At 48.0% G+C, this 13,783-nt stretch overlaps 1 protein-coding gene across 8 annotated transcripts in view; it reads left to right on the top strand.

Moving 5' to 3' along the window:
• EHMT1 (euchromatic histone lysine methyltransferase 1) overlaps positions 1–13,783 on the top strand; it is a 78,417-nt gene that overhangs the window by 13,317 nt on the left and 51,317 nt on the right. Inside the window, exon 1 of one of the 8 annotated variants that reach the window (XM_044305850.1) lies at positions 1,955–2,012. The exons of 5 other annotated variants lie outside the window; for them this stretch is intronic. In XM_044305850.1, coding sequence (XP_044161785.1) covers positions 1,989–2,012 — 24 coding nt within the window. In that variant the 5' untranslated portion in view covers positions 1,955–1,988. Of the gene's footprint in view, positions 1–1,954; positions 2,013–7,109; positions 7,262–12,758; positions 12,811–13,783 lie in introns of those variants that run through there. 2 more of the 8 variants (XM_044305855.1, XM_044305856.1) reach the window with 2 other exon arrangements.

Here is a 13,783-nt window from a genome sequence, read left to right as displayed (position 1 = left end):
AACTTGTGGCCCTCCAAGCTGCTGCAAAACTACAACTCCCACCATGCCCTGATAGCTGTAGACTGTCCGGACATGATGGAAGTTGTAGTTTTGCAACAGCTGGAGGACCAAAAGTTTGACATCCCCGGCCGTACAGGAACTAGGATTTGTATATTGTGTATGTGTTAGTCCCTTAGCTAAAAGGGAGGATGCAGCCAATGTTTAGGACTTATTCATCTTTTTCTATGATCTTTTTCTAATTTTTATTTTTAATTGATATTTTGTTTTTATATTTTTCTAATTTTTATGTATTTAGGTCATCTTTGTTTTTATTTTAATTATATATATATTATATATATATATATATATATATATATAATATATATTAAAACAAAGATGACCTAAATACATAAAAATTAAAAATGAGAATAAAAATATAAAAACAAAATTTACATTTTGATAATTTGGGGCATATCCATAGATGAAGTAAAATTTTCACATTTTTGCATTCCTGTGTAATTTCCGAGTTTCGGTTGGGTTTGTAGGTAACGCTTTCTCTAACCCCATTGATAATTACTCAGACGGTTGTAAAGTTTTCGCAGTGAGGCGCGTTTCTTCGTTTCCGTAGGCTGGGATCCTGGTGGACGTTGATAACCCAAGACTCTACGATTTGGGGAGCAATTTCAGTGCCTGGTGCACAGGTATGGAGTCTTGATAACGCCTTGACTCCAACCTGTGGCCCCTAGCTGTTGCAGAGGAAGTACAACCCCTAGTGTGCCCGGACAGCCTAAGGCCTCTTGCCTACGAACGTAAGGGCTTGGTGCCCGTGCTGCGGACAGTAAATTGTGGTCCGCAATGCACAGGTACCGACCGTGGGGCAGGCGCATGGGGGGGTCTGCGATCCTTCCGTTCTGCTAAAAGATAGAGCAAGTTCTGTCTTTTTACGGAACGGAACACTTCAGAAGCACTCCGTAGTGCTTCCGTGAGGTTCCGTTCCGCACCGCATCTCTGGATTTGCGGACACGTTTAAGTGAATGTGCACCCGTGTATTGCGGAACCGCCGTATGTGGCCCCCAGGACGGGCCCAGATCCCTTACGTTCATGTGAAAGAGGCTGTCGGGGCATGCTGGTTGTTGTTTGGTTGTACCTAGGCAGCCATATGTTGGGATCACGGCCCTATGGTTTGGGTTATGGTTACATCCTAATGCAGGGTTTCTCAACTCTGGTCCTCAGGACCCACCTACCTGTCAGGATTTGAGAAAATCCCACAGAATGAATGTTTGTGGTAAGTCCTGATACATTGACACTGATTATATCACCTGCTCGATACTAAGGAAATCCTGAAAACATGACTGGTAGATGGTCCCTGAGGACTGGAGTTGAGAAACTTTGTCCTAATGCCTTTCAGCTGGATATCCGACTGCAGACACCATGGTCGCCGCTTGGCGCGATCTGTGCCACACATACACACTTGGCCCAGTCCCAGCCATAGACTAACGGGCAGATATATTCCATGTTGTATCGCAGTAGTACTATCCCATTGAGTAGCGGCAGCAAGAAAACTCTGCGTCCGACCGATAACTCCACGACTGCAGTTCTGTTTCTATGCAGAACACAATACACTACGTACAACCTGCGGCCTTCCCCTTTAAATGACAGCAACTGGGGTGTTCGCAAGCGGCAGATTTATTGCAGAAGTTTCTGCTCCCGATATATCCATACGTGTGCATGGGTTTGTTTTTGCAGCACGTGCATGGAGTTTTGCGATAAATGGGACGGTGGCAGAAACTTTTGCATAAAAAATAAATAAATCTCAGAATACACCGAAATACAGTGCTTGTTGGTGGCCCTCGCTTAAGGAATCTTTCTCCATACTACAGCTGACCGGCCATGAGCTGGTTTCCTGCTGGAGGGAAGGAGCTCTTACTGAGCATGCTCAGCTCTGCTACTCCTAGTGCTGGAAGCTGATGGACAGGGTAGGCCTCAGCAGCTGCTTGGAGGGGAATCTGATGGCACAGTGGCCTGTGGTGGAGGTACGTCAGCTCGCCCTCCTGCTTGCTATCACGCTGGATCCCTTCTCAGAAGCCACCAGCAGAAGGCTCCTTGAATCCTCCCATTCCTTCCCTCCAGATCTCTCCTTTTCTATTCTTTTCTAGATGTTTGGAAACTTTGCAGTCACCTCCACCCATCCCCAGAGTCATACTTGGCATTGATTTGCATTACTCGCCGGGGCAGCGCCTCTTTGTTTGTGGAGATAATGGCTAACTACGGGGTTGCGAATGCTCCAGGTTTTCTATGGGGTTGACCTTAGGTCTTGCAGGGAGGACTTTTCTGCCTTGAGATCCAGCGTGAGGAGTTGACATTGAGCCTGATCTCCTGGTATTTGACTGTATATGGCTGCGGATGATCCTCAGTTCTCAGCTTGTGCTAGAGGCATCTGTTTTTTGAAAAGTAAAATACTTCTTTTTTTTTTTTTTTTTTTTTTCTATCTGTCTTGTTTTTTTGCAATCCTCAATGGTTAAAATTCTTTTGACTCTCCTTTATGTGGCGTCCTGCTGTTTGCCAGGGCCGTGTTGGTTTATAGGTCCTCGTTCACATTACCGTTTTTTTGTTTTGTTTTTTTCTGCAGACTGACACGTACCCACGGATTTTAATGTGTTCACACGTCAGACCGTGGGTCGGTGCAAAGATGAGGGAGACGTGCATAATATGGACCAAACACGCCTGTTGTAGACTGAGGCCCCATGCACACGACCGGTGTGTGTTTTGAGGTCCGCAAATTGCGGATGGTGTCTGTGTGCGTTTCGCAAATTGCGGAACGGCACGGACAGCCATCGATATAACTGCCCATTCTTGTCCGCAAAACTCACAAGAATAGGACAGGTTATATTTTTTTTGCGGACTACGGAACTGAGTAACGGATGCGGACCGAATGGGTCCGCATCCAAGCCGCTAAAACTGCGGCTCGGATGCGGACCAAAACGGTCGTGTGCATGAGGCCTGAGTCCATGAAAAAACACTGACGCAACACGGATGGCGTCCGTGTTTTGTCAAGCGTTTCACAGACCTTTCGTATAGATCAGGGGTCGGCAACCTTCGGCGCTCCAGCTGTTGTTAAACTACAACTCCCAGTATGCGCCATTCATTTCTATAGGAGTTCTTAGAAGAGCAGCGCAAGTATGCACACTGGGAGTTGTAGTTTCACAATAGCTGGAGTGCCGGAGGTTGGCGACCCCTGGTATAGATGCTCTGGAAAGAAATTCTCAGCCGAGCAATGTCTGTGTAATATGGACGGCAAAATATGGGACGAATGTGAAGGAGGTCTAAGATGGGGCAAGGAATAGCCGCACGATCTGGAATGTAATCCGTCAGGTTAGTTGCAAAATCACGTTGCCATTGTACGTGGCCGGGCGCTGACTGCACATAGACGCCGCCGCCGCTCAAGGTTAGGAAAGTAGGCTGAGACCCTAAATCTTCTTCGGCACCCCAATAAGTCCTGACGCTCCTGCTTGATAATAAGAAGCTATATGCCTAATGTCGTTTTTGGAAGCTCCTCAAAATCCTCCTTGGCCTTGCTTGAAAAAAATCTGCATAAACTATATAGTGGAGAAATACTAATAAAAGGGAAAACCTTAGAAATCGGTAAGGCCTCGTTCACAAATACGGCGCGTGAAAACCCGTCCTGCTGAGTGCATGAGTGCACGGCGTCATTGGTTGCCGGTGCCGCTGTACAGTAATATACTCGTATGTGTGAATGAGGCCTAAGGCTATCTCTGTGGTATTGAATGTTTTTAGTAACAGCTCGGACTTTACCTGGTGAAATGATGATTTCCATCCAAGTCGGGCAGGAATTGGGAGCCAGGGACGGCCGGCCTTTACATTATAAAATGAGAGGGTTCTACTGCGATGGTGTCTTAAGCCGCCTGTGCCTTAGGGATTTCGGACAACTGTTTTCTGAATGACTTATTAGCCTGTGAATGAGCAGGGGCAGTTACCGCACCGCAACATCTGAATACGCCCCAGTTCTCACTCTCTTTTTGTGGCACCTTCTCCATATTTGGTATCCCTATGGACTACTCTCGGTTTCCCCCAGCCCTTGGCGTGCCTTCTCCCTAAGCCCTTCAAGCTCGTTTCATCCAAAATAGTTTCCTCTTTAGGACAGATGTTATACAACAGATTGATGGCACAAGGTGAAACCGTACAACCCTAGTCTTAAATCGGTGACCTCTCGCCCACCCAAGGGGCACGGGCCTCCCGAAAACTGTCTTTTCCTTTATGGAGAAGAATCTGATTTGGCATATACAGTACAGACCAAAAGTTTGGACACACCTTCTCATTCAAAGAGTTTTCTTTATTTTCATGACTATGAAAATTGTAGATTCACACTGAAGGCATCAAAACTATGAATTAACACATGTGGAATTATATACATAACAAAAAAAGTGAAACAACTGAAAATATGTCATATTCTAGGTTCTTCAAAGTAGCCACCTTTTGCTTTGATTACTGCTTTGCACACTCTTGGCATTTTCTTGATGAGCTTCAAGAGGTAGTCACCTGAAATGGTCTTCACTTCACAGGTGTGCCCTGTCAGGTTTAATAAGTGGGGTTTATTGCCTTATAAATGGGGTTGGGACCATCAGTTGCGTTGTGGAGAAGTCAGGTGGATACACAGCTGATAGTCCTACTGAATAGACTGTTAGAATTTGTATTATGGCAAGAAAAAAGCAGCTAAGTAAAGAAAAACGAGTGGCCATCATTACTTTAAGAAATGAAGGTCAGTCAGTCCGAAAAATTGGGAAAACTTTGAAAGTGTCCCCAAGTGCAGTCACAAAAACCATCAAGGGCTACAAAGAAACTGGCTCACATGCGGACCGCCCCAGGAAAGGAAGACCAAGAGTCACCTCTGCTGCGGAGGATAAGTTCATCCGAGTCACCAGCCTCAGAAATCGCAGGTTAACAGCAGCTCAGATTAGAGACCAGGTCAATGCCACACAGAGTTCTAGCAGCAGACACATCTCTAGAACAACTGTTAAGAGGAGACTGTGTGAATCAGGCCTTCATGGTAGAAGATCTGCTAGGAAACCACTGCTAAGGACAGGCAACAAGCAGAAGAGACTTGTTTGGGCTAAAGAACACAAGGAATGGACATTAGACCAGTGGAAATCTGTGCTTTGGTCTGATGAGTCCAAATTTGAGATCTTTGGTTCCAACTACGTGTCTTTGTGCGACGCAGAAAAGGTGAACGAATGGACTCTACATGCCTGGTTCCCACCGTGAAGCATGGAGGAGGAGGTGTGATGGTGTGGGGGTGCTTTGCTGGTGACACTGTTGGGGATTTATTCAAAATTGAAGGCATACTGAACCAGCATGGCTACCACAGCATCTTGCAGCGGCATGCTTTTCCATCCGGTTTGCGTTTAGTTGGACCATCATTTATTTTTCAACAGGACAATGACCCCAAACACACCTCCAGGCTGTGTAAGGGCTATTTGACCATGAAGGAGAGTGATGGGGTGCTGCGCCAGATGACCTGGCCTCCACAGTCACTGGACCTGAACCCAATCGAGATGGTTTGGGGTGAGCTGGACCGCAGAGTGAAGGCAAAAGGGCCAACAAGTGCTAAGCATCTCTAGGAACTCCTTCAAGACTGTTGGAAGACCATTTCAGGTGACTACCTCTTAAAGCTCATCAAGAGAATGCCAAGAGTGTGCAAAGCAGTAATCAAAGCAAAAGGTGGCTACTTTGAAGAACCTAGAATGACATATTTTCAGTTGTTTTACACTTTTTTGTTATGTATATAATTCCACATGTGTTAATTCATAGTTTTGATGCCTTCAGTGTGAATCTACAATTTTCATAGTCATGAAAATAAAGAAAACTCTTTGAATGAGAAGGTGTGTCCAAACTTTTGGTCTGTACTGTACACCAAGGTCAGCTGAAGGGTCAGACGTGGACCTGCAGGTGTCCGCCTCCGGTAGGTGGCATTAAAGAGGCAGCTTTCTTCCTCCTGGATGAGAGCTGATTTACATACCCTTTAAAGGGGTTTTCCAGGTGTTTGACATTGATGACCCAGCCCCACCGCATCTGATCGGTAGTAGTGCAACTCAAAGCACCCCCACCGGTCATCTTCTTGCAGATTACCATAGGCCAGCGATGTCGCGGTCATTGGTCATGTGACCTAGGCGCAGCTCAGTCCCGGTCATGTGCATGGAGCTGAGCTGTGGCCACTATACAGTGGATGGTGCTGTGCTTGGTAAGCCATGGAGAGGCGCCAGAGTGGTGCGGGCTCTTCATACAGCTGAATAGCGGGGGTGCCGGGAGTCGGACCCCCACCGATCAGATACTGATGACCTAGGACAATCCCCTTAAGACTCCTTGTACCAACTGGTGGCCTCCACAAGGAGAGAAAATACCCCCGTAGACATATTGGAGGCCTTTTTTTTTTTTTGCAGACGGTACATCGCCGAGTCCTCTGTGTATAAAATACTTTCCCGTTTGCTTCTCGTATTTGTATTTACACTATTGAATAGTAAGGGGTAAAAAAAACAAAAAACTGCGGATGATTTCCGAGGTATTTAACCATTGTTGTCAAGGAAACAGTCATGTCTGCCGAAACGACCCATTGACAAAATGTAAGCTATGAATTATGCAACTGGATATGGGACTACAACCCTCAGCATGCTCTGGGTTGTCACCTCTTCACAGCCGGAGAGCCACAGGTTGCGGTCTTACAAAACGAAGACACGAGGGCCTCAAATCCACCAGATAAAGGTGGCAAATGTCGGCCTTTGTTCGCCTTGAAGAAGAAGAAGGCTCTGACACAATGGAGATGTGTGCGGTCTCCCGGCATTGTGCGGGCTGGAATGTGGGCCCCCTTGTACAAGAAAGCCAGGACGTCCCGGAGCAGCACGTGGCGGTGGGATTGTCAGGCCGCCGGTCTGCAGGTTGACGTTGCCTGCTGCACAGCTGGTGGATTAGCTGGTCTGATTCTCGTTGCGATGACACTTCCTCTTCTTTTTTTTTTTTTTTTTTATGTGTTACTGTTGAACGGCGTGCAATGGCTGAGTAGCTGTGTGCACTGAGCATGCCCCAAGTCTGGCTGCACCCACAGTGTGTCTGGAACGTGTTGTGAAGCTCTTGTAGGCCTGGAGGAGGTAGGACAATGCCTCGCGATGGGAGCCAGGGCAGCTTTTGCACATGGAGAAGCTGGACTGAGGTCCTGAGGAGATCAGAGGTGGCAGAGTGAGAGCTGGTGCCCTCTTCCCTCTTGGCTGTGTAGGTAAGTGTCTCCTGTTGGCCATGGTGACTTCCTAAATTGGAGCCTTGTGGAAGGCGATGGCTTCAGATTCCCGACCCCTTTTATTTTTTTGTTTTGCATTTTGCAATGTCTGGAAATCTGCTGGAGATGATGACTGCCTGGGCGTCTGCAGATGTCTGCCTTCCAGCAGGGGATGCATGTATTTAACACTCACAGGTAAATGCTCCAACTCGGCCTGGGCGGATTGCTGCTCTGGCGGTCAGTCCAAAGAACCCTTCAGGACCCCACGAGACAGGGCAGACCTCCTTCAGGTAGGCTAGGGTCAAGATCTCACAGGGGACGATGGCTGGGGTGGAGGAAGGATACACGTGCCGGCTGTTTCTCTTTCCAAAGTTGTAGTAGGGACTCTAAAATGTAGGGGATCAGAGACTAGAAACACTTCAAGTGCAGCTCTTCCTCCTGAGGACCCTGCTCCTCCATACAGGACACTTGACTGGGTCATGATTCATGTGCCCTCTAGGACTCACTAGCGCTCCCTAAGTCATAACGGGTAATTGCAGGTCATACCGGACACCTGCTACGTATGGACCCAAGGGTGCTGTGACCCTCATTAAGCATTAAGACACCAAGGACCATTTTGGTTATAACTGGGCCCCTGCTGTCCCTATAGGGCATAGGGACCCTCGTAAAGCAAAGTAATAAACACCAAGGACCCTTTTGATTATAAGTAGGTTCCTGCTGTCCCTATAGGGCAAGGGGGCCCCCATAAAGCAAAGTAATAGACAACAGGGGCCCTTTTGGTTATAACTGGGCACCTGCTGTCCCCATAGGGACCCTCGTAAAGCAAAGTAATAGACAGCATGGGCCCTTTTGGTTATAACTGGGCCCCTGCTCTCCGTATAGGGACCTTCGTAAAGCAAAGTAATAGACACCAAGGACCCTTTTGGTTATAACTGGGCCCCTGCTGTGTCCCTATTGGACAAGGGGGCCCCCATAAAGCAAAGTAATAGACAACATGGGCCCTTTTGGTTATAACCGAGCCCCTGCTGTCCTTATAGGGACCCTCGTGAAGCAAAGTAATAGACAACATGGGCTCTTTTAGTTTTTAACTGGGCCCCTGCTCTCCCTTTAGGACGAGGGGGCCCCCATAAAGCCTAAATTCTATGACAAAAAGTTTTGCAACTTTCTAACGTGTTTCAGTTCCTTACCATTTTACAAGTACTTCGCAGCTGAGGGTTCGCTACAGTCCTCTGTGCAGTCAGTGCCCTGTGGGAGTAAAACAAGGATTCCACTCACTGACGGCAAGCAGTGATCTTAAAAAGGTGTGTAAAATTGAAGCTCAAATGCTGTTAGAAACCCGATTTCCCCCTGACCGTCAAACAACATTAAATGAAAGTAAAATATATAAAATTCTGCAACTTTCTACTTGTAGAGACCATAGGGAGTCTTTGAGGCCAGGGGACGTAATGAGCTCTTATCCAGGAGGGCAAAAGCCGGCTCTCTAGTGCCACCTATTGGAAGGCTGCCCTTTAAGTCTGTGTCTAGCCCTTTAAATAGGCCTGGGAACAATGACATGGGATGTAAGCCAAAACCAAAATATTCTGGTTTTGGTTCGTTTCCCATGTCATTGTTATAAGACCTGTTTAAAGGGACAGACAGTGACCTGTTGGGTGCCATTCCAGTAGGTGGCACTAGAGAGCCCGCTTTTTTTTTGTTGTTAAATAAAACTTAACTCTTTAATGTAGATGTAGCGAAGCAAAGTCTTACTCTGCCGTGTCACGGCACATTGTGGGCATTGATGTGGAGGACGTGCTGCTTTTGATGCTTCTCCTTTAAGAAACATATTTAAAGGTAATTCTAGAAAAGTAACGCGATGTCATGACATTTGACGGAAGGGGAGAGATTTAGGCTGGGGGGCTACACGCCAACGTTTGCTGCGGCCATTGAACGGAGTGGTGTTGCAGCACAACTAGCATGTTGTCCGCACCCCAGTATTGCAAGCACTGGCTGATTTGTTTGCGATTCTGGGGTCGTTGCGACCCCTCGTTCAGTAGCTGCGGAGCTGCATGGTCACGTTTCGGGGGATCCAGCCTAATAGCTGTTTTGGGGTCGCTGTATGATCTGTTTGCTTCTAGAACGTTGCAAGGCAGAAGTCTCTGAAGCTGTAGAGAAACCACAACTGCCAGCATGCCCACAGCCATCCTGTTGTAAGGGAAAGTATGGAGAATGTCTGTCTTAAAGGGGCATTCCCATCTTATAAAGCAATGGTTTGCCATCACGTTATTATAGGTGGGGGTTCGACCTCTGGGACTTTATCCGATCCAGAGAATAAGAGGACTGCGTCGCCGTCACTGCGTGTCGACACCCTGACCACCCAGCTGTACGGAGATCTGCAGCGCCGGTGCGTGCCGAGAAGATGTCGAAGGAGACGCCCCGCAAAATCATCCCCTTAATATTCAGGATCTCGGGATAAAGGCATATCCTAGTGAAGATGGGAATATGCATTAGGTTTGATTTTCCCCAGAAATGTCTCCGCTCTTGTCCTTAGGTCGTGTCTGGTATTGCAGCGAAGGGACTGAAGCTAAACTGCAATATCAGACAGTTCACAGAGTGGCGCTATGTCTGTTAAAAAATCATACTTTTTTTATTTTCTAATCTTTTCAGTTGAATTTGGTGACGTCCCTTTCGCGCCCCTTGCGTTGCCTTTGGAGAACGGATGGCACTGCTGTGTGCATCCTCGCTGAGCGCGCCGATGTTAACAGTGCCATAGAAAATAATTGAATATATATTTAATGAGCTTTTTGAGCGTTAAATACACGGAAGACGCATTCAAAGCCCATAGATGCAATAAGCTCCTTGGATACAGCCGTTAGTTTTCGGCTATTCGCAGGCCTGCACTATAGGTAGGCGATACTCCAGAGGTTCATTCGGAGGTCGGGTTTTCTGTGTTATTCCCCATCCGTTGGACTGTTAAAGAGCTGAAAAATCAGTCCCAGGAAGCTGAGACGTGGGGAGCTGTTTGTTGGGCCTCCGCGCTGTAGAGGTGCTTTATAGCCGTCCCTGCGATACCTCTGAACTGGTGGGAAACTATGGCCAGTAATATCACTTCTGTACCAGATAATAGACGTGTAGGGTCAAGACTACATTTGGGGTATGTCGACCTGTGGCGGTTACGCTTATGACTTTCCACCGCAGAATTCCGTTACTGTAGCAGCCTCGTGTACAAGATTTCTTCCGCAGCGTGAATCGAGCAGCAGGGCGTATTTTGAGTCCACAATGTGTCAATTTAGGCAATTCGCAATGCACGGGGGGAAATTTGCACCCAAAAAAATAAAATAAAAATCTGTATGATGAGGATTTTGCAGAATGACTGCGATTCTGCCCCGTGCCTCAGTGGTGTATTGTGCCACAAGGACGTGTGATCTGTCACATGGCCAGTGCGGCGGAGTACCCGTAGTGGCAGCCTGTCACGTGGCGCCAGCATGCACCAGAAGGGGAATTGTAAGGGTCTATTCACACTACATTTGCATCATTCATTGGGTGGCGATAGACTCCTATTGCCTACATATTTGAAAAAGGTATACTATGCGGGAGACCGCAGTGGACTAAACTATTCCATAATTTTGTAAAAACTACTGACAGCCTGACCGCCGGGCGAAGGAAGCTTAGGGATATGTTTTGCATCTGTGCTGGGATCCGAAGGAGATTAAGGGGGGAGGGGGTCGGAAGCAGGGTGCCGGTGGTATAGGCCCTTCCAGTGTAATGGAGTCATAGCGGTCTCAATGCTTTCCCAAGCTCGTCATGGTCCTTCATGTCGACTTATGACACTACTCAAGGATGCACAAGCATTGAGCATTGGCTATCCTGCACTAATTGCCATTCCAGACGTTCTTCAAGAAAATATCTGTGTGATGTCCGGGTCCTTTCCACGGTGCGTGGTCTACTCCTTCACATTGTCTTCAGGTCCTTGCAGAGCAGACATGTGGCTCACGTTGCTATCACCAGAGATGGCTGCTGATCTGAAAATGGTTCTCCAAGACGTCATTTCTTTATTTATTTATTTTTTTTATATTCTTAGTGCCTGTGTTTTACCTATAGAGGGAGCTAGGTCATGTGACCCGACGCGGCGGCTTTGTGGGCCAAGGAAGAAGAAGAAAAAAGGCAAGACACGTTAGCTGACTCTCACGGGCGTGCACGTCTGGGTCTTGCCCCAGGGGAGGGGGGGGGAGGCTTTGCATTCTCTGGTAGGTGCTGAAGACCAGATCCTTTTGCTTGCTGAGAAGATGATAGACTTTGACCTAGATAGAGGCCTACATCCATGAGAAGACCTTGCATCTGATCCTGCCTTCCATATCGCGTCAGGTCACGACGTACGTAAGATCTTCCAGCGTCTCTTGGTGCGCAGTAACTTGGGTCTCGAATCTTGTCCTCGACGTCCATGGTTTTGCATGAGATGACGTGAGCTCAGGTCACCTCATTTCATTATCTCCATCTTGAGGTTCTTCAGCTTTGGCAAAACCACATCTCCCAGCAACATTCTGGGAGTTGTAGTTTTGCGTAGGTCAGTGAACAAACTACAGCAACTCCAGACCCGAGTCCTTGAGTTCTCTTCTGCTTGCCTAGAGAAGGTCTTAGACCTGGTCCCTCCAAGAGAGCCGAGGCTCTCGTCTGTGTCTGAGCTATGGCTTTTCTTGCCGGATTCCACTCCTTTGCTTTAATTATGTATTTGCAAAAGTAGGGCACAAGTCTTAGGCTGGCAGTTTCCATGGCGTTTCATTGCCCCCCCCCCCCCCTTCTTTTTCCTTTTCCTTTCTTTTCCATACCTTCCTGTTAATTGCAGCCATTCGGCGTTTTATCTCAATCCACCGTGGGAGAAATTGCTGAGGCTGCAGATCGAAGTCTCCTGGATTTGCAGGATATAAAGAGGACATTTTGTGCGTGTGACTGAAGAGAATTGCAGACGTGGCATAAATATTTGATGGGATAGCAGGGCACCAGTCTGGGGGTCGGAGGGGGGGGGGGGGATCAATACCAGTGAGCAGTACCCTTTTGTCCAGGGTGAGCGCTCCTCTTCTTATGGCTTGGGTCCTTCAGACCTCAAGGTTTGGTATGGCTAGCCTTAGCCGTGCTTGAGCCTTCACGTGTCGTCCTCTGAGGGCATTCACTCAACTGCTCCATGTCTTGGGAGGGTCACGCGCAGTAATATTGATAATTCTAGTGAGGGGGGGGGGGGGGCTTTGATTACTTGAATTATTTTTGGTTTTCTAGTAAAGCATACAAGTGAATTTCATTGTGTCAGGCTTGGAATTTGCCCGATGAACGGTTTGCATTAGCCCAGGCTGTAAAGAGAGTTGAGGTCTATGGTGTATTCCAGCTAGCATGGCTTGCAGCAGAAGACAATGGAGGTGCCTGCACCGTCTGTGAAATGGCTGCTGATCAGAGCCGACTCGAAATGGTCTCCAATGTGCCTGCTTGACCAGTAGAGGGAGCCCTGGCACACGCGAGCCGTGCACATGTCCTCACTCACAACCTGGCACAGGCTCTTGGAGGGGGGCATCACATTCATCCAGGTACAGGACTGTGGTGTCAGGGCTTTGGGAAATCTCCAGCGCATGGCTGGCTTATTGCATCGTCACACTCCATGGGAGGGAGACACCTAGCAGAAGCGTGGCAGGCCCTGTTGGCATCACGTCCGCAGCCAGAGTAGAGGATTGAGCAATAAGCGTTTGTTTTCTGGGTTGAGGGAAGGAGTGGATTGCAGTTTCCAGAAACCACCTTATGCTTGGCACCCGTGCCTTAGTTCCCATTGGTGGGGGTGACCCTTATTTTTGGAAGGTCATGTGTGTAAGGGACCAGCTGGGGTTTCCTAGAACATGGTCAGGGGTCCTCAGCAAAAGTGGTGCAAATGTAGCCTGCCCATAGATGCAAGTACAGCCAAGTGGTCAAAATCTTAAAAATGCTGTACCCTCCCATACATCAAGCTTAGGTTCTCTGACCCTCTAGATGCCCTTCTGTAATGGTTAAAGGGATTGTCTAGGATTTTTCCCTGAAACGCGCCACCCCTTGTCCACAGGTTGTGTGTGGTATTACCGCTCCACTTCATTGAGCTGCAGAAACAACCCATGGACAGGAGTGGCGCTGTTTTTTTGGGTAAAAAAAGGCATGTTTTTCATATTTTGGTCAACCCCTTTAATACTGGTGGCCTTTTCTCACCGTAAGGTCTCTGTGCCCGTGCTGTGGGCAGCAAATTGCAGACCGCAATGCACGGGCACCGTCCGTGGGGCAGGCGCATGGGGATCGCAGACCCTATTCACTTGAATGGGTCCGCGATCCTTCCGTTCCGCAAAAAGATAGAGCAAGTTCTATCTTTTTGCGGTGCGGCAGCACGGAACGGAACCCCAGAAAGCACTCCGTAGTGTTCCGTTCTTCCATTCTGCATCAATGGGTCCGTATCCGTGATGCGGAATGGCCACGGAACGGTGCCCCGTGTATTGCGGGTCCGCAATACAGCAACGGGCATCACTCGTTCGTGTGAACGAGCCT

The sequence above is a fragment of the Bufo gargarizans genome, chromosome 9 (genome assembly GCF_014858855.1).
Source record: "Bufo gargarizans isolate SCDJY-AF-19 chromosome 9, ASM1485885v1, whole genome shotgun sequence".
NCBI classification, from domain to species: domain Eukaryota; kingdom Metazoa; phylum Chordata; class Amphibia; order Anura; family Bufonidae; genus Bufo; species Bufo gargarizans.
This window is presented reverse-complemented; position numbering and strand designations above follow the sequence as displayed.